The sequence below is a fragment of the Scophthalmus maximus genome, chromosome 5 (assembly GCF_022379125.1).
Source record: "Scophthalmus maximus strain ysfricsl-2021 chromosome 5, ASM2237912v1, whole genome shotgun sequence".
Lineage (NCBI taxonomy): Eukaryota > Metazoa > Chordata > Actinopteri > Pleuronectiformes > Scophthalmidae > Scophthalmus > Scophthalmus maximus.
Window position 1 is genome coordinate 3,371,000 of NC_061519.1, and position 19,718 is coordinate 3,390,717.

Here is a 19,718-nt window from a genome sequence, read left to right on the forward strand (position 1 = left end):
GGGTCAGACAGTATATAAATCTGAGCCCAGCTGAACTCGTCAGTCGCTTCTCACATAGGACACATTAAGGCCGAACTGTGAGAGCTCACTCAGCTTCTTCTTCTTCCGATAACTCAACTTCCGACACAATTTGTCAGATTCAGGAAACATGGTGAGTATGAAGAAGTGTTTTATTTAATTTTTTTGCTTTACTCGTGTTCTTTTTGACCAAACATCTTCTTTTTCTGGAGTGTGCCATCAACGTGGCAGATTAAGTCTGACCTGTGGAGGAGCGGCTCTGTCTGCGTCTGAGCTTTTAATCCGAAAGCAGAAGTCAAAATGTCGGACGGTAATTTCACCTAAAACACGTGATTTTCTCTGAGTTTACTAAACCGAATGCGCCTCAGCCTCCGTGGGGCGTTTTCTCCGTCTTTTAACCCGTTCGGTTAATCCACCCGAGGGACTTTGGCCTCTCGGTGAAACTTCCACCACCGGCTTTTCAAACTGAACCCAATTGTGTCCGAGCTCCGAGGCTCCTGTCACTTCACCGTCAATGTCCTACTTCCGCTTGACCACAGCTGCGATTTTTTTGTTCCACCAATGAACTTCGACGGGGCACATTTTTTCTTTTCTTTTCATAACTCTCCTGCTGTCATCCTTGGGAATTTAAAACCTCCAGAAAATTATGATTTAAAAAAGAATAAAAGTTTGACTCAAGTTTTGATTTAAGTACTAAATAATTATTTGCTGATAAAACCTAACCTCACCCCTCCAGCCACCCATACACCCAGAATGCCTATAATGTGACTATGGAAACATACATGCACGTTGGTCACAGCTGTGCCCCATGTCATCTCATCTCTACCCTTCTCTGTGGACGGTGTGATGAAGGGCTCTGACGCTCTTGGACACGGCTGACGGCGTGTGTGGACTCCAGGGAGGCCCGGAGCCATTTTGAAGAGTCTGCCCTGTCATCCGAGTGGGGAGGGAGCAGGACCATCATCACTTTACAGTGTGGGAAGGTGGCTGAGAGGTATCAGCGCTGAGGGTCTCGTCCTCGTCGCCGGGGGATGCCTCACGACCGGGGTCCTCCTCAACATTATAGCCCGACGGATGTGGATTTTTGGGGGCCGATATCGATATTAGGGAGAACAAGATTTCCGATATCGTTATGTCGGCCGGTATATCTATATCTATCTCAATGATTCCTATCAAACCTTTATGACAAATTAATTTAATTGAGGTATTGATATTAAGATTAATCATAAACTTTATTATAAATAAAGACAACCCAAATATATAGAACTTGAATTAAGAAAAATATACATTTATTCATTTAAAATAAATGCGCATTTTAGAGCCGGACCAATATATATCGGTCGGGCTCTAAACATATCGGCCGATATTATGCCTTTCACAGACATGTTGGTATCGGCCGACGATATCGGCAAAGATATCGGTCGGGCTCCAGACAAAACTGCACTGACTGAAAACCTTCTCACTTGTCATTTTCAAAACACAAAACACCAAGAGGAACTATTTAGATGGCGACTGTGCAAGATTTGATATGTTTGCTCCTCCCCCTGGACTGTCAAAGTTCATGTGAGTATTATGTTTTCCCCTCCCCCATGTCGAGTGCACTGTCAGTGGTTCTCTTACCGCTACAGGGGCGAGGTCGAATTGTCCTTCCTATCGTCTTTTCCTATCGTCTTTTCCTATCTGCTATTCCTTGACCTCTGTGGAAACCATCACAAGGTCAAGGAAAGGTGTAAAATAGGATTCATAGGACTTAGGAAATGCCGACAGCGTTGCTCTGAGAATCCCCCTCCACTTACACTATACTACATCATCATGCGACGGTGGATGTTACAGCGTGTTTCAGTGTTTTACCACGGTGTGACATCAGATATAAATGATTCATATGTATCGGTCACTGACATGATGACGGGCATCTCTTCTGGGTCATATGCATACTCTTCTACTTCGGATTGAATCGTTTACGTTTGTGCGTGTTGCGATATGTAAAATATCACTGCCACAATGAATTGTGGGGCGTCTATTTCTCCTTTACTTTCGCTTAGGAAAGTCCAGTGTACCCTATGCTAAGGGAGATAGGAAAGCTAGTTGTGAAGCTCCTTTCCTTAGTTTTAGGAAACTTTCCGAAGCCAATTTTCAACATGTGTACAGGACACTGAAAACGTATATATCTCATATTTGTACCTTGGTGCCCCACTAAATTAGAAGTCATTAAATATGAAGCAAAACATTTTTTTCTAACAATTTTAGAGAGGTTGAACATTGAATGGGGTCAAATAAACCCCAAGGGTAATGGGAGGGTTCAGCACATGTCTGACTAAACATAAACTCTATTTTAGTATTCCCGAAGGTAAATGACTGCAGCATCTATCAGGTGACTGTAGTCCCGCTGTTCTGGTGTCTGGCTCTTTACAAAGGAGCCATTTTCCCCCCTCAGATCATTGGTTAGCTCCAGGAACCGGACTCAACATGTGATGACTCGCTTCAGGCATTTTTTTTTTCAGCAAACTAGCTTTTTTTTAAAAGAATTTCCTCCTCAGGGTTCGCCAAATAAATAAACAAATAAATGCACAAAGAATAATTAACTTGTTTATTTTCTCTCTCCACAGCGTGAGTGTATCTCCGTGCACGTTGGTCAGGCGGGTGTGCAGATTGGCAATGCCTGCTGGGAGCTGTACTGCCTGGAACATGGCATCCAGCCGGACGGTCAGATGCCCAGTGACAAGACTGTCGGAGGAGGAGACGACGCCTTCAACACATTCTTCAGCGAGACTGGAGCTGGGAAGCACGTTCCCAGGGCAGTGTTTGTTGACCTGGAGCCCACCGTCATCGGTGAGCGTCATTACTTTCCCCTGAACATTGATTTAGGAAAATTAATGATGGAAGTACCATGGTGTGTATAATTTAGTTTTGTATGTTTCTTACTTCCCAGTCAGGCACACCATTTGTAATTGATATTTTTCCACAGATGAGGTGCGCACTGGAACATACCGCCAGCTGTTCCACCCCGAGCAGCTGATCACTGGTAAGGAGGATGCTGCCAACAACTACGCCCGAGGACACTACACCGTCGGTAAAGAGGTCATTGACCTGGTTCTGGAAAGGATCCGCAAACTGGTGAGTAACTTGACACAGGAGCAGCTCCGTTTCCTCATTTTTTTACTGAAGCACAAAATTATATTTCATATTGTTTTAACCATCTCCCTCTGTCTTCAGTCCGACCAGTGCACTGGTCTTCAGGGCTTCCTGGTTTTCCACAGCTTCGGCGGTGGCACTGGCTCTGGTTTCACCTCCCTGCTGATGGAGCGTCTGTCTGTCGACTACGGCAAGAAGTCCAAGCTGGAGTTCTCCATCTACCCGGCTCCCCAGGTGTCCACCGCCGTGGTGGAGCCCTACAACGCCATCCTCACCACCCACACCACGCTGGAGCACTCCGACTGTTCCTTTATGGTGGACAACGAGGCCATCTACGATATCTGCCGTAGGAACCTGGATATCGAGCGTCCTTCCTACACCAACCTGAACAGGTTGATCAGTCAGATCGTGTCCTCCATCACCGCCTCCCTCCGTTTCGACGGCGCCCTCAATGTCGATCTGACCGAGTTCCAGACCAACCTGGTGCCGTATCCCCGTATCCACTTCCCTCTTGCCACCTACGCTCCCGTCATCTCTGCTGAGAAGGCGTACCACGAGCAAATAACGGTGTCTGAGATCACAAACGCCTGCTTCGAGCCGGCCAACCAGCTGGTGAAATGTGACCCTCGCCACGGTAAGTACATGGCCTGCTGCCTGCTTTACCGTGGGGACGTGGTGCCCAAAGATGTCAACGCTGCCATTGCCACCATCAAAACCAAGCGCTCCATCCAGTTTGTGGACTGGTGTCCAACTGGTTTCAAGGTGGGCATCAACTACCAGCCGCCCACTGTGGTTCCTGGTGGCGACCTGGCCAAGGTCCAGAGGGCCGTGTGCATGCTGAGCAACACCACTGCTATCGCCGAGGCCTGGGCTCGGCTTGACCACAAGTTCGACCTGATGTACGCCAAGCGCGCCTTCGTTCACTGGTACGTGGGCGAGGGTATGGAGGAGGGGGAGTTCTCCGAGGCCAGGGAGGACATGGCGGCTCTGGAGAAGGATTACGAGGAGGTTGGAACTGACAGTTTGGGAGATGATGATGATGATGAAGGAGAAGAGTATTAAACAAAAAAAAGAGATGCATTCCATTGTTGAAGCTCTGTGCCTTTTGTCAAAATATCCAAAATAAATTTTGTTCTTTGACTGCACTTTTGTTTCCTCTTTTATTCATTTCACAGAGCAGAGGGTCTGTTTCACTTAGTATCAACAGTTTAAATGGAGCAATGTAGATGATTGTGTCATTGATGATTGATGTAGTTTTAGATGGAAACAATTCGAGAGGCTTTGTTTTAAGCCACCAGTAAACATTCAAATTGTCAATTGTTCACACTTTAAAAGATGAAATGTGCTTTAATTTGATGTAGCTGCTCTACTCAGTTCAGTCACTTGGGGGCAGTGGTGTTCAGCACATGTCGACTATGCTACAGTCGCCCAACATGAGGTGAAATAATAGCAGGTAATTAACTTCTTAATGACTATCTCCTTTTCAGTATTTAATTTTCACATTTCCTCTTTTGATTTTAAGATATTACTTCATTCCTTAGAGCTGCTTGTGATTGGCCAAGGCCTAGCTGCCCTGCTTAAAAAAACCATTCCAGGGGAGGGATGGGGGCTAGGTCTCCTACTGGCAGACAGGAGTGACAAAAAAGAAACTACTTAATTCTGCTGTTATTGTACTGGCTTTTTTTTCTAGGTAATGGTTGAGCATTGCATATTTTTAGAAGAAAAAATTATGGATAAAACAAAATTTGGAAGAGCCCACATGATTTGGGAAAGAACACTTTAAATGTACCAAAACTGACAAAGGGTTTAAAACATTGAACAAACCCGTAGGAAAACTAGTATTGTGTATAATATCTTTTGTAGACTTTTGTATTTTCTTGTAATGCATGTCTAGGTGAGATTGCTTTTATGAGCCTCGAGGTTTTTCTAAATGTCACCTGCACAGGTTTCTTTTTGTGTTATTGTGCTAAACAAAATTCACAGAGGTTCTGGCCATTACTTTTATATTCATTTGAAAAGTAGTAAGTGAAGCACTAAATAAAAAACAATGTCCCAAATCATATTTCAACTGAGCACAAGCTCATGAAGCAGGAAACATACTTTATTGTCTAAATCCCAGACAGCGGGAGAAGAGAAAGTGTCGGCCTTTCCGTTCTTGTCTGGGCTCCTGCCCGACTCTCTCCTCCAGTAGCTGTGGTCCCAGAGGTGAGTGGGACCGTTGCACATCTGTAACAGTTAACATACACTTTTAGACAAGGATCTGCTTTCATTCAACCACAAATATGTTTGACCGGACATTGAAAAAATGTCCCTTCAACCCGCTAAGCTCAATGACACTGCTCTTCATTTGACAAACCTTTTTTTCCATTTAACCGATCACGACCAATAAACACCACAATCGGGCAGGGATACTTCTGCCTTCACACTTCACTTACTTACAACAAAGTCTATAATTTGTCCATATATATATTAATATGTTACTGAACAGAATTGACAGTAAAGAAAGTCAGTCGCTAAGCTCTCGAACTTCCGATGCCTCCAAACTTAAATTTAGTCAAGGGGTCTGTTAGAAATTCACTGAAATGATCTTACACTTCTAAAAATTCTCACATTTTCCATGATGAAATCGTGGGAGAGGTCAACCGGGGGTCAGCGTGGCTCCTTTTTTAAAATCTGTGAGAACTAATCGGACTTTCCAGAAATCGTTTAGTGAAACTTACATATAGCGTTATACACCAGCACCAAGACCAGCCGCTAACCATGACCTGACTGCGTGGCAATTTAGTATTTCTAATTTATTGTTTGTGCTCGGCCCTCGGGACAATGCCAACGCCACGCTGCGGTCAAATACCTGGGATTCACCACAACTTCGTTGGAAGTGAAGAAGCCTCCTGGATGAAGGGGAGGAACGTCTTCAAGACACTGCGACCGAGTCCAGTTGCTCCCGATTCCGCACCCTTTCGGACGACTATGTCCCTGGATGAACGGGAATCTCCACAGACAGTGGTGAGAGGAGGAGACCTTGGGAGGAACCCGGCTCTCTGAGGGGGGGTGGGCGTGGCCCATCCTCCGGGGGGCCGCAGGGCATGGTGCTGCTCCTGGCCTCGGTACATGCTCATCAGACATGGTCATCCTCCATCGCCCCCTCTGGTGCTGGTGGGATCTGTGCGTCTCAAACACTAGATGTTCTGGGCAGGTTGTCTAGGCCTGACGACAGCCGGCGTGGTCAGCTCCCTGCCGGTGGGTTTTCTGGTGGGGCGGATTTCTAAGAATAGAGGCGTGTTAAAAATCAATACGGGCGTTTTTCTAACTGCCTCTTCTCGACAACAATAATTTCTCCGTAATTTCAAAAGGTGGCTCCGCTTCTGTCGTCTCAGTCAGTTAGATGTGTTCCGTCCTCTTACCCGTCTCTGGTAAAACAAAATGTACGCTGTTGTTTGCCGATCGCGACACAGCGTGGCGCCGCTCCTTTTCGTGACCATCGCGTCGTTGTAGGTGAGCCAGCAGTCCGTCGGGTCAACTTGTCCCAGGCCCGGATCCACCCCGTCGCAGACGTAGTGTCCTAGGCGGGAGAGGAAGGCGCTGTTACGCTGAAAACTCAGCGGGAAGTTGTTGCCTGAGCAAAAGAGTGCATCCTCTCACCACTTATTGCTGTGGTGCCCATGTGACTAATGATGCTGACCAGACGGAAGCCGCCGAGGCCCTGAAAAGGGAAGTCGATCAGAGCACGTCCACACATTTAGCTCTATCAGCTGAGGATTTTGTTTTGCCCTCGGGTCCTTCAGTTTTTCCCTTTTACCTGGCTGGAGGGCACCACCAGCTCCCCGGGGAGCGCGACGGGGTCGTGGACCTTTTTCAACTCGAGGTACTGAGCAAAGCTGAAGCGCTTCAGGTGTAAGACCAGCACTCTGCGTACACAAACAAAAAGGGTAAGGGGCCCAGGTGACATATTTCGCTGATAACTCAAATTATTGGTATTTTCTTTCCATGTTAAATCCTAAACAATCACTCCTTAGAGTGAGCGGAGCCCAGTTTGATACCGCTGGATGAACCGGCACCATCACCGAGCACTGTGATCGGGTGTTTTTGGTCATACGGGATGGATTTTGGTGCCGCTCACCTTGGCAGGCTGACGAACGATGAGCACCGGCGGGACGTGTTGGTGCCGCACGAGCACCTATACTCCAAATCCGACCCCTGCGGGACAGCACAAAACCGACATACTTTACACGCATCAACAAACGAGCAGAGTACACGTGCCAACGCGACTAGGGGTCGTGGTGGTGACGGAGTCTTTCCATGACACATCATCACATTACATCAGTGGGCTCTCGCGTGAGTGAACGAGGTCCAGGTGCTTTTCTTACTGCCTGGTAATCTTCAAGCATCTGCGCTACTCCACTTCCAGGCAGCAGGTCCAGGGACAAGTTTGTAAATTGTTCCTCGACCGCGGATCCTGCACCGCAACTGCACATTGAAGGGACAACACAGTTATGACACAGCTGCAGAGGTCGTGATCGGCAATAAATGCCTTTCACTGTTGTCATCTTACTGAATATGTAAAGATTAGGGTCACTAAAGTAAAAAATAATGTTTGTTTTTTGTGTTTCAGATTTGGGCAAATCAAATCTTTAAAGCCCCTTGGGGGGCCTCCCAAGTCACGTTTTAAAGTATATAAGAATAATCTGCTATACTGAATAATTTTGTTTAACATTGTTTGCCCCCCCAAAGGTTTCTCACCCTCTCTCTCCCTCGTTGAGGAATTCTGAGACTATGAAGTGCCCAGAAAACTCCTCCTCCAGGAGAGGACAGTGTGAAAACACAGAAAAAGAAGAAAACCACTAGTTTGTCTGAGGGGGGACTTTAACAAATTCAAAGTCAACTGATGGGAATATCGCACCCGCCGCGACCTGCTGGCCGACATGCGAGCAGGTGCGTGATGTGTCCCGACTGTGTTGTCTCACCTCTTGCACGTCCTGGTGTTTCGCATCCTGAACACCAGGTGACTCTCCACGGGACAGACATAGGCCCCGCCCATCGCGGCGGCTCGCTCCTGCAGCCGTGGGACCAGAGACCGCATCTGCGCCAGCACAGAGATGAGGAACTCGTGGGCGTCCTGCGGACACACACACACACAGGCCGTTTTGAAAAGAGAGGTTCAAACGCCGAGCGGCGACGCCACGAAGCCATGCTTGCACACCTTCTGGCAGTGATCTCCGAACAGCGGATTCCACGTCGACACCGCCCTCTTGAACGCAACGAGGAGGCTGATTTTATGAAAGTAATCCTTGGAGAAGTGAGATGCGGCGATGTCCATAAATGATCTGGTGGGGGGGGGCAAGGGAGAAGAGGTATTGTCAAATACTTTGGCGTATTTGACAATACGTTGACCTTGCGTCTGAGGTGTGCTGTACTTCATGAGCGTCGCCTCGGGGATTGCACTCCAAACGTGCTCCTGACGTCGGATGTCTGTGACAAAGTCCTCCAGTGTGAGGAGACTCTGCAGGCAGGAGTTGATGTAGCAGTTCTGTACGGGGTTGGGGAACCTGACACACAAACACAACGCGTCAAACACGGCGTCAGCATCGTCAATTGTTTACCCCGGCGATGAATTCATATCTCTGAAGTTGCTACGTGTATGTACTGTACATGCGGACGTGCTCACCCGCAACAATTTAGGTATCTGCGGTTATTCCTGGGCGGCACTTTCTCCTCGGGGCTCCTTTCTTCGGGGACGAGCGAGACCCTAAATCTATTCTGTTGGAGCAACGGTGGAGATGTTTTCCCTTCATTTTTCAGTAGACCAGAAACCAAGAGATTAAAGGGGCTATAATTATAATAAACTATCTGAAATATGGTTGTCGACATTCACAACGTACGGGGGAGACCCAGGTGATGGGCGGGCTCTTTCTGGGGGGCGCTTCTTCTTTTTTTGTGTCTTCCTCCCTCTTTTGGTCTTGGCACGGGGTGGGTGTTTTTTCCGAGACTGGTGTGACCCGACATGTACCCTGTTGGAGAAATGCTCCGGGTGAATCGTGCGCCGACGCACCAAGTTACCTGATAAATATCTGGTTCCCGTTGAGCGCTGAATTACGGACCTTGAAACACCAATGTGGTTTCTTGCACCTGGACGTCTCATGGGCTTTGCCGCCTGAAGTGCCGACCCTGGTGAGAAAGAGAAACACTGTTGAAGGGATGGATTCCCTTTCTAGTCCCCGCCTAGTACAGAGGAAAATACAGTGTTGTATCAACACTGCTGGATAAAGGTTTTGAGGAACTTGACGTACTATCTAGCCAAACGGGCTGAGGGATTAAATGCGTACGGTGAGGAGTGGCCTCACCTTTGCCTCTCCTGTTGAGGATGACTTTCCCTTTTCTGCGTACAAGAAAAAACCAAGAAAGAAAGGGCAACGATTATAATGAACCGTCAAATGTCGCTGTTGACATCTACAGTTTACAGTTTAAAGAAATAATCCCTACAAACTACTGATATGTGAATGATATGACGCCGTCAAACGTACAGAAGGCCAACGGAAGATTACACAGAGCCTCGAAGTCCTTTCCTCTTGCTTGCTGGTGGCAGCTGGAGCGGCGGAGACACTGGCGATGAAGAGAAAAGCTGTCGGTTACTCTGTCGTCCACGAGACTCTTGTTCTGAGGAATCGGCCCCCTCTGTACAGTCCAGGCTGAACTCAGCAACGGACTAACTAGAACAGGTTTATGCATCTTAGGGCGAGTCCAACGCAAACCTCACGCCTCTCGGAGTCTCCAGTCAAGTCCTTAGAGACAAGTCTCAAGTCTTCATGGACACTGCACTATTATTGTAACGATATTCAGTGTCAAGCTCCTCAAACTTCCTGCAGATCTCACACGGAAGATAATAAGCGAGTGTAAGTGGCTCATTTACCTGCTGCGGCCTCTCAACACTTAAGAAGAAGAGTTCTGCTGCTTTATTTTACAATCTGGCTCAGTTTATACAAGTAAGAGTCACAAGTCTGACATCCAGTCTCAGTTCTACTGACCTTGTACCCCCCCCCCCCCCCCCCCCCCCCCCCCCACCCACACACACACACACACACACACACACACAAACACACACTATGCGCGATGGTAGTTGTGGAAGTCCTTACCTCTGCCGAGAGCGGTTGATGTGCTGATATGCTGATCGTCTCTTGCTTACTACCACGTCCACAACATTTGTGGATTTCTGCACAGGGTGAAGAAAAATAAACGAGATGAATGAATGAGTGCAAACACAAAGTTTCCTCATCACAGCTGATATAAACTGGCTTCACAGAAACTTATCTATACTAAACTCTGTGATCTGTGAAGTGGTCATGGGCCGCGAAAACCGGTAGGGCCCTGCGGCAGCCACTGCTTCCCTGATAAATTATGGTTATAGATTATGTTATCTAAAAATGTATTGGCTAATTTCGTCATGTGATTGGAATTTTCACATACTGATGGGACGTTTAATAATGAGATTGGGCCCAATCTCAATGTCCCCCCTGACCCCCTAAAACCTGAACCCCCACAGACTCAATCGACGTTACCTGGTAAGTGATTGAGTGGGAGGGTCTGCAAGGGCCTGAAGTGGTATAAATATAAATATATGAATGGGACAGCACCTTACCTCCGCCATGCAAAAACTTTGTCGCCTTGACAACGCAAACACATGTTGCTGACTATGATGGCTTCAGGACTTTTTAAAGGCAAGGCACTCGAGGAACCAACTGGATGTCTGTTCCAGGGTCTTGCCTTACAGAGTGGACGAGAGGTCATTCATTCCTTTCTTTTTTTTCCAGCATGGCGGTTGTTTACGTTTCCGCCCCCCCCCCCCGCGCCTGGTTACCCCGTGTTTTTTGCGGCCACAATGCTATGAACTGTGGGTAATTCCCTCAGGCAAAGTCTGCATCGATGCTGACTTACAGAAAGTGGACATAAGGGGCTGAAGAGGTCCGCGAGCGAGCCCTTGTGCACTTGACGAAGGCCCTCATGGACTTTAACGGAAATGCGACTCAACGTCTGTGAGTCCATGATTCATTCGGAGTCACTCCAGCTGATGAGCCATAATGGGCCTAGATGGGACCCTAAGTATAATTTGATTTGGGCTATTGGGGTGATGAAAAAAAGATAATTATCGTGAAATAACTTTTCCTCAGGAACATTGTTTAAAAGATGGGTCTGAGGAATTCATTACTCTGGAGATATTTTGTAGTACCGTGCACTGCGAACTCTGTATGATTGCCATTGACATAATATTACATTCCAAGTGCTCTTGGGGGGCCCCTGGTGGCCATGGGGGCCCTGAGCAGCCGCTTAGTTCGCTTTTTCCTTTGGGCCAGCCCTGGGTGGGGTTCGTGTCACCTGTGTGACAAAATCCCACAGGTGCCAGAGGTGCACACCACAAGCTGTTGAAGCAGCTCGACACCATCTTGATCGTAGTGGCCAGTGCTGAGAGGTCGTGGGGATTGCCAGGGAGTCGGTCCAGCATGATGACTGACGGAGATAGTTTTTTGGCAGCTATGAGCAGTGGTGAGTTTCTTTTTCAACTTTTATAGCACTCAGTAGGTTTTTTTGTTTGTTGTTGTTGTTGTTGTCTTTTTTGGGGGGGGGAGGGGGTCCATGGAAGTGGTAATAGGTGCACTTTTTGCCGTTCACAGTGTCACAGGAATCGTGGAGTAATTACAAAAAAAAAATGTATGTTGTTTTTAGAAAACAAACCTTTCCGTTGCAAGAAAAACAATGAAACATCTTCATCTAAGTTGTTGAAATTGTCTCAGTTGTTGCAGCTCTTGACGGTATGAGGGATCTGGACTGAATTCAGGTCAATTCAATTTTATTCGTATCGCGCCAAATCACAACATACATTGTCTCAAGGCACTTTTGGTGCACAATATTGCAGAGAAAAGCCAACAATAATATGTATGTGAAAGCTTCTGTCTACACACTCAGTGAAAGAATCCTCACACATCAAAGGCTTTGATCCTAATAGAATGTTATGATGTCATATTTTCCCACGACATCATCGCAGTTATCTTTACTTTGAATTCACACGTGGTGTAACAATGTATGTGTTATAAAGCCACATGATCAAATGAAAAATGAAAAATATTCAAAACAAGACAAAGTGAAATAATTCTATTTATTTTCCAAAACTACAAATGCAACTTTGAAGTGTCTGGAGCATCAGACCCTTTTAAATAGATCCATACATTACCTCTCATAACTTAGTTTTATGATAATAACTCCATCTTCACTGTGTGTGGATGTGATTCCATCGCAGCTGGACGAAGCTCATTTTGTAACATGCACTACTATTTTTGACCCACATTAGAAACGGATATGAATAATGTAAATAGCGCGACACACCCTACGTCACTTCCTGGCTTTAGCGCGGTTCCATTGAGAACCATTAGTAAATCTATGATTGAGAACCATTGGAGTTGCAGCACTCAGCTAAGCTAGCGCGATGACAAACAATATTTAAGCACATATTGAGATAGGTGGAGGGTGATATGATTATTTCTTTAACCGCATACCTGAAGAATAAGCATGTGTATATCCACACGCGTTCATACTGCAGACAAGTTTCTTTTTTCTTTAAAAAAAACCAAACGCATATCTGGAACTGTATTCGGTTGTGCGTGAACTATCTTGACCGAGTCGAGAATCTTTGTTTGCACACGTGACGTTTCAGGAAGTGTGGGCTACACGGAAGATTAGGAAAAAAATGCACTGAATCCATCGGACGGGTCGGGGAATCGACCGTTGGTGGTGTTAATAATATAGAGGCAAACAATAATACACATTTAGTTCCATATTTACCGCGTCATTTCAAGTTCTTGTTTTAATCATCAGGGCGTCGGGAACCTTGGGAGAGTTTGTCCTCCGAGTTAAAGTGAAGCTTTTTCGAACAAAGCTAGCTAGCGTCAACAACGAAACAACGAAACAGTTCGACTGACTTCTCTTCCGGGGTCGGCCCCTCGTTGTTCTGTCGGCAGAGCAGCTCCACGCGTTCACGGTGTCACTGTTGGGTCCGCGGTCTGTCCGCTGTTACTGCGGCGTCCCTCGTCTGTGCTGCGCTAACGATGGCGTGGCAGTAGCCGCTCCGCTTCGTCCCGCGGTCGAGGAGTGTGCACACCCATGTTACTCCCCTCGCCGACTCAAAGTCGCCACAGGGAACCAGAGGAGGGCAGACGCCTCGCGGCCAGTTGACACCACCAGACAACTTCGGACCAGGTGAGCAGCAGCAGCAGCGGCAGCGGCGGCAGCAGGTGACCATGGACGGCGAGCTGTTCGACCAGGTCGTGGCCGCGGTGAACCAGCTGGTGTCGTGGGTCGCCGCCGGGGCCATGGTGTTCGGCGGGGTGGTGCCCTACGTCCCGCAGTACAGGGACATCCGCCGGACCCAGAACGCCGAGGGGTTCTCCACCTACGTGTGCCTGGTCCTCCTGGTGGCCAACATCCTACGAATACTCTTCAGGTAACGAAGACCAGACCTCTTTTGCCTCCTCCTGACCAAATGTCATTTGATGTACATTTCAGCCATAGTATGTACTTCGTAGGACAAGACTTCAGGTATTTAAAGAGCCTGTGAGGTATTTTCTGAAATTCGGCACCTAAGCTATCCATCTAGTATCTTCTACAATGTTTTAAAGGTGACATATTGTGCTCCTATTCAGGTTCATACTTTTAATTTGGGTGACCACTTAAAAAGGTTTACATGGTCTAATGTTCAGAAAAGGCATCAGTGTTCTCATACTGTCCAGTCCTTCCGCTCCTCTTTTCACCCACTGTCTACAACACCAGGATTTATTTTAACCCCTCCTCCCAATAAACCCCAGTCTGCTGTGATTGGCCAGCTGGACCAGTCTGTTCTGATTGGTCAATCGTTTTCAAAATGTCGGTTTGACGGCCCCTCACTAGAAAAGTGGAGATTCTCAGATCGCAGGCGACGTTAAGCCCAAAAGAGTCCAACTGTGACATGACAGTCGGAGAGAAATCTGAACCAGTTGTTCAGAGCGACGCTGTAGGGTTTAGCCAGCTCACAAACTGTGAAAAAAAGACCACCCTCTCGTTTGTTAGTGGGCTTGCAGGCTCCACAGATACCCACATTTATGTCCACAGACACTTTAAAAGAGATTTTTGCATAAAGTCACATTTTTAATGTCACATTTGGTTCTCACGTGTTGATGCCACCTGGCAAAGTATAGCTGAAACGAATGACTAGAATGTCATTGATAAGCATGTCCTCCCACATAGAGTGGTCTCAAAAGTCTCAAATTTAAGATTGAATGTCACTTAATAGGTTACATCTGTGTTAAACAGGAGTGTGACACATGGCCTCGAGCTGGGGTCCCTGACTACAGGGGCCTGAAAAAAAAATGCCTAAATTCCTCAAAACTCTCAAAACAAATTTCATTCTGCTGCAGCTACAGTATCTTACTGTATTGGTTGTCCACTTTAAATAATTTCTCTGGCAACTGGTGGTTGCATGAGAAAGTAGAAATGAAGTGGGGCCCGTTTAGAACCCAGGCAGTAAAGCTTTGCTACGTTAGATAATTTGTTGTATAGGTTTCCCACATTCTTCTGTTTTTCCTCCTTCAGATTTGGCCGCTACTTCGAGACGCTGCTACTGTGGCAGAGCATCATCATGATCGCCACCATGCTCATCATGCTCAACCTATGCACCAACGTCCGCATGGCCACCGAGCTCAACACCAAGAGACGCGCCTTCTTAGGTCAGAAATCCTCTGCAGGGCCTCTTCACAGTGCAGATAGAGCTAAGTGGCGGCAGCTGTGCCGTGCGAGGGAATGAGATGCCGGGTTGTGTCTGAGAGATTAAATTTATCTGAGAGTGAATGTGTGAAGGCAGGTGTGTGTATTTGTGTGTGAGAGCATGGTGTTAACAGGTAATCCTGCTCTACCTTCCCAGTGTTAGTGACCGCAGAGACACTCCTTAAATTTTTCATGTTTGCATCAGGTGTGGACAGTGTTGCCTCTTAACCACACTGCAGATTGCTGTGTGTATATGCAGGATGTGTTTGTTAATACCACATGTTCGCAAAACCCCAAAAATATTGCACCTCAATGCAATGCACAAACTACAAAGTACCTTTGAAAGATACATGACTTGTAAATGAACTGGTCTTTAGTCATTCATAATTATCTTTTTTTCATAAGCAGGCAGTTACTTGTCTAAAAAAGTCGATAGATGCCTAATATACTGGCTATAAAATATCTTTTGTACATTTAGTTCTAAAAATGTAGACATATTGGCTTCAGATACACTTTTTTTACTGTACTCTTTATTCATGCTAATACTTAAGTTACAAATAAGATTAATGATGGATCCAAATCCGTACGACTGTTACATACAGAGTTCAAAGCCCGCTCCCTCGGCTGCCTTCCTGTGCAACCAACAGCGCGTCTCATTGAGTTATTCAGTAACCCACATGTTGAAACACTAGATGCAATGTGTTCCACTCACTATGTACACAAGGAACAGCCCTCCGTTGTTTCATAAGTCCTGTTCCCTCAGAGCTGGAGCACCCGCCGTCTACGCATTTTAATACTCCGGGACTGGTTGTACATGCTTCCTGTCCCTGTGGCAGTCTGAACATATCAGTCAATCAATCAGACTCTATTTATAAAACACTTTTCATCCAGATAAAATGCAGCACAAAAATACCCCCCTACCTCCCACAGACACACATACACACACACACACACACATACAAATTCAAATACTCAGTAAAAAGAAAAGTGATTAGCATTAAAATACATAAATAAATATTTAATAATACACATATATACATGCACACATATAGACATATTAGAGCATAAAATAATACAATTCCCAGTAATCAAATAGTAAAAAGGCTCAGATATATATAAAATGACAAGTTATAGCATTAACTTGTATTAACAGTATTACAAACATAGGGACACTTGGTATGAATAAGTTTAAATACCTACAGGCTCAGTGCCAGATTTCAAAACACTGGAATCACAGAGAAGTTATAAAAGTACAGAAAGCACAAAACATGTGGTTGTCTCCATTCAGAGAGGAAAACATTTAGCAAACCAGGGTGAGACAAGTGCAGCACTTAAACATCTGATTCCCAGATGGCTTTGAGAGGAACTTTTACAGGTTCTTTATTCATGTGGGACAATTCATTATCCTGTCTGCTGTTCCTACAGCTACATTTTCACGATCACATACCTTTTAAGTGAGTGCATGAACCTCACTGTAAAACTTGAAATTGAAAAACTTCAGATCTTTGTTGATGTGTGCTGTATTAGTTCTTTGCCGAAAGCAGTAACTTCTGGAAGTCACTGTATCGTAGGGCTGTCACAATATCCAATTTTCTCTACATGATTATTGTGGCCAAAATAATTCAGAATAGAGATATCTATAGTAAATTATTTTGGGGAAGTGCTATCCGTCAAATTCATCTTCAACTTTGTTTAGTGTGTGTGGTTTCTTCTCTTTTTTTGGAAAATGAATGACACTTACATACTGCAAAATACTAGTACTATGTCAGATTGTGAATTTTAAATGAGCCTCTTGATTATTTACACAATATTATCATACAGTATGTGTATTATTAACATGGTAACATATAATTTTTTTTACTGGAATACTGGAATATCACAACAGCCCAATATGGAGTTGCCATATTATGACAGTGCTTTCCCAAAATCTCAAAATATTGTATTTTATAAAGTCTGTGAAAGTTTGGTTTCAAACCCGTTTTTTTTGTTCATGATTTGACAAGCAGAGAAACTCCCATCTGTGTTATTCACTAAAAGTTACCTCAAAGACGGGAAGCAAAAATGCTTTATCAGAACTGTGTTGGTGTGCTTTGATTGACATTGACCCAGCAACATGAGTAAACAGACGAAATTCCCGCCTCTTCCAACTGAGCCCCGCCCCTCTCAAACCATTAGGAATAGCACAGACGAGAAAAAACACAAATGGATCGTGTGTCGTGACCACGAAGTATTTGGATGAACATATTGTGTCCGATATCGCTAATAGTAAGAAGCTAATTGAGAAAATATATTTCCGGGGCCTTTTAATGGTGCAAGGACATTAAGCCAGTGGTAACAATGCTGCCCCTTTATAGTCCTTTGTACTAAATTCTCTATTATCAGTCATATGACTGATCAGGGAATCTGACGGCCATTAGTTTTGCTAATGTCGCCACTTCCTCACTTTGAATTGAAATGTTGGATTAACTGTCACAGTATTACAAAGCCATGCCCACATTCAGTAACCTGAGGGGTCAGGGGGTCGGCTCTGGATTTGCTGAAAAAAATGAAGAAAAACAATCTCTTTTTTTTTCTTTCCTTGTTTTTTTGTGTTCCTTTTATTTGATTTATTTATTTTTTTGTCTGTAGCAACAGACAGTAAGGACGAGGAGGTCAGAATCCCTAAGAGGCTCTTTCTGGGTATGTACAGAACTGAATGTGTCTGCCATGAAGCATCAGTCGTAGTTCATCTGCCTGTCTCCCCCTCTCCATCTCTGTCTTCATGCATGACGACCCAGTGTGGCTGATGACTAACACCACGAACAACACGCGTGCTGCATCCAGACCTGTCTGACCTTTGTCAGTGATCCTTTCAATGCATGTAACCTCCGTCCTAATGACAGAATGATCTTCATGGGAAAAAAAGTGTGGATGTTTTATTTATTTATTTATTTATTTTTTTGCATGTATATTTTTTGTTTAAACCCGTCATATGTGAAATGACGGACCATTTATTCTGAACTCACTTTATCTTTAGTAATCTGTGATTTACAGACTGACCTGTCGATAATACAGTTACTTTGCACGCAGCACTAAATTACTTGCAGTTCCGCTTCTGCTTTTGTGGTTTGAGATGCGAGAATTGTATGTCACAGTGGATGTGATTTTGTGTGTTTAATGACAGTCAAACCAGCGCATGCTTTACTTATCCTGCCTATCCTAACTGAATGCAAAGCATCTTTTCTAATGGCTGATTTTTTTTTTTTTGCGAATGACTTTTAAATCTGGGTTTTATTCCTTGAACTACACTTGGTTTCAACATAATATCTGTTTTATAATAGATATGTTAAGAAATCTTTGATGACGGATGTGCTGAGACATTGCAGTGATCAGTCTGTGTGTTTAAGGCAGTTTTGGACTTTTGTCCACTATTAGTTGTAGCTTGTTGTAATGACTGACTAATCAACAATCAGTATACTTTTTTACCTTTCTGAGAGGACATTGACTGTACTCTGCTGTCCACTGTATACTCTGAGTGTGCATTATGTAATTAGAAAAGGCTGTTGTACCTGGTAAGGACACGAGATGGCAGTAGGAAACAATACTTGAACGATGTGAAAAGACAGAGGGGACTGGGGCAACTTGACGTTGAAGTGTTATTTGAAGCCTCTAGTTGGACGTTTTCGATCGTTTTGAGATCAACGGGAGCAGAAAAGCTGGAACAGTTTTCACCAGTGTTGTGGTTTTCAGTGGTTCTGCCTGTTTTGTCTGTTTCTGGCATCAGAAGAAGAGCAGCAGGTTATTTGCTTCTCTCCGGTGCCCAGGTGTGGCGGTGGCAGCCGGCTCGGTTTGCCCACATGTCTGAAGCTGGCACCAGCGCCTCCAGTTTTTTATGAATGATCATCGATCAGTGAGCTCTGGCAAGAGAATGATTAGAACTGACAGCAAGCCATGTTCTTTTGTCGCAGCTTTGCTGGTCTGCTCCTGCTCATTGATCTACTAGTGGAAATATCAAGGAAGTGGTATGGATGTTCTACCACAAAAAATTGATAGAATGCATGAAAACACCCAGGTAATGCAGGGGAGAAATGGAAAAAAATAAGCAGCGCTTAGAATTTGAGAGACACAGAGCTTCACCCTGAGGCCTGCAGAAACTGGTCGGTTTCAGTGACCTCACAGTATAACAACCAGTGGTGTGAGAGGGCAGCTGTCAGGTAGAGCAGCTTCACATTGTGACTTTCGCAACAAAGTGTTGTTAAGTCAGCGGGGCGAACTCTCAACCTGCTCTGATTGGTCAGTTTGTTCCCTCTATGTATGCTAAGCCTTAAGTTGGCACAGAATCATTATCCCACCATGCGCGTTCATGAAAGCTGGGCATTTGTCCCCTGGAAGAATAACACAATACAGCTTACTTTTAATAGAATTTCATAGGATGCCTTAATAAGGATGGATTATAGTTGATATGACAATTTGTGAGCACTGAGACATCGTACCTTGTAATGTGGAAGCTGAGATACACTGTAACTGAGGGTAGACATAGGCTCAAAGAGCGCCTATGGTGCTGTAACTACAGACAAACTAATGGCCACATCTGTGCTGTACAATACGTCTTTTGTCATGGCATGTGTAGCTTTACTTCTCAGACGGGGGATAAGTCCTGGTGTAATAGCAGCTCAGTGTGATTTATATGGATGACTGCCTGCTGCAATCTTTTAAGGAGATTAAAAGATCAGGTCATTTGGCTGTGTCAGAATCAGAAATGCTGGTGATCGCTCAGGTGCAGGTAAATGGGTTCAGAAGGAAAAAAA

At 45.2% G+C, this 19,718-nt stretch overlaps 3 protein-coding genes across 6 annotated transcripts in view; 2 read left to right on the top strand and 1 right to left on the bottom strand.

Moving 5' to 3' along the window:
• Positions 1 to 4,295, top strand: LOC118311419 (tubulin alpha-1C chain). Of its 2 annotated transcripts, XM_035635271.2 has the most exons (4): positions 1 to 151; positions 2,625 to 2,847; positions 2,984 to 3,132; positions 3,232 to 4,295. In XM_035635271.2, the coding sequence occupies exons 1-4, from the start codon at positions 149 to 151 to the stop codon at positions 4,210 to 4,212; spliced, it is 1,356 nt and encodes a 451-aa protein (XP_035491164.1). In that variant the 5' UTR covers positions 1 to 148; the 3' UTR covers positions 4,213 to 4,295. The 2 variants fall into 2 exon arrangements, with proteins under 2 accessions (XP_035491164.1, XP_047187722.1); XM_047331766.1 differs by having other exon boundaries at positions 2,984 to 4,295.
• LOC118311417 (ubiquitin carboxyl-terminal hydrolase 37-like) lies at positions 4,081 to 12,336 on the bottom strand. Of its 2 annotated transcripts, none has more exons than XM_035635267.2 (17): positions 11,080 to 11,326; positions 10,281 to 10,357; positions 9,672 to 9,750; positions 9,492 to 9,526; positions 9,249 to 9,315; positions 9,030 to 9,158; positions 8,816 to 8,907; positions 8,565 to 8,696; positions 8,351 to 8,474; positions 8,115 to 8,266; positions 7,518 to 7,617; positions 7,271 to 7,347; positions 6,950 to 7,058; positions 6,793 to 6,853; positions 6,555 to 6,712; positions 6,002 to 6,415; positions 4,081 to 5,376 (listed from the first exon to the last, which is right to left on the bottom strand). In XM_035635267.2, the coding sequence occupies exons 1-16, from the start codon at positions 11,185 to 11,187 to the stop codon at positions 6,377 to 6,379; spliced, it is 1,539 nt and encodes a 512-aa protein (XP_035491160.2). In that variant the 5' UTR covers positions 11,188 to 11,326; the 3' UTR covers positions 4,081 to 5,376; positions 6,002 to 6,376. The 2 variants fall into 2 exon arrangements, with proteins under 2 accessions (XP_035491160.2, XP_035491162.2); XM_035635269.2 differs by lacking the exon at positions 11,080 to 11,326 and adding an exon at positions 11,875 to 12,336 and having other exon boundaries at positions 4,082 to 5,376.
• LOC118311420 (solute carrier family 66 member 2) overlaps positions 11,547 to 19,718 on the top strand; it is a 25,409-nt gene continuing 17,237 nt past the window's right edge. The window contains exons 1-4 of one of the 2 annotated variants that reach the window (XM_035635272.2): positions 11,547 to 11,685; positions 13,323 to 13,636; positions 14,761 to 14,894; positions 17,560 to 17,610. In XM_035635272.2, the coding sequence (XP_035491165.1) occupies positions 13,434 to 13,636; positions 14,761 to 14,894; positions 17,560 to 17,610 (388 nt within the window). In that variant the 5' untranslated portion in view covers positions 11,547 to 11,685; positions 13,323 to 13,433. Of the gene's footprint in view, positions 11,686 to 12,676; positions 13,637 to 14,760; positions 14,895 to 17,559; positions 17,611 to 19,718 lie in introns of those variants that run through there. The other variant, XM_035635273.2, reaches the window with a different exon arrangement.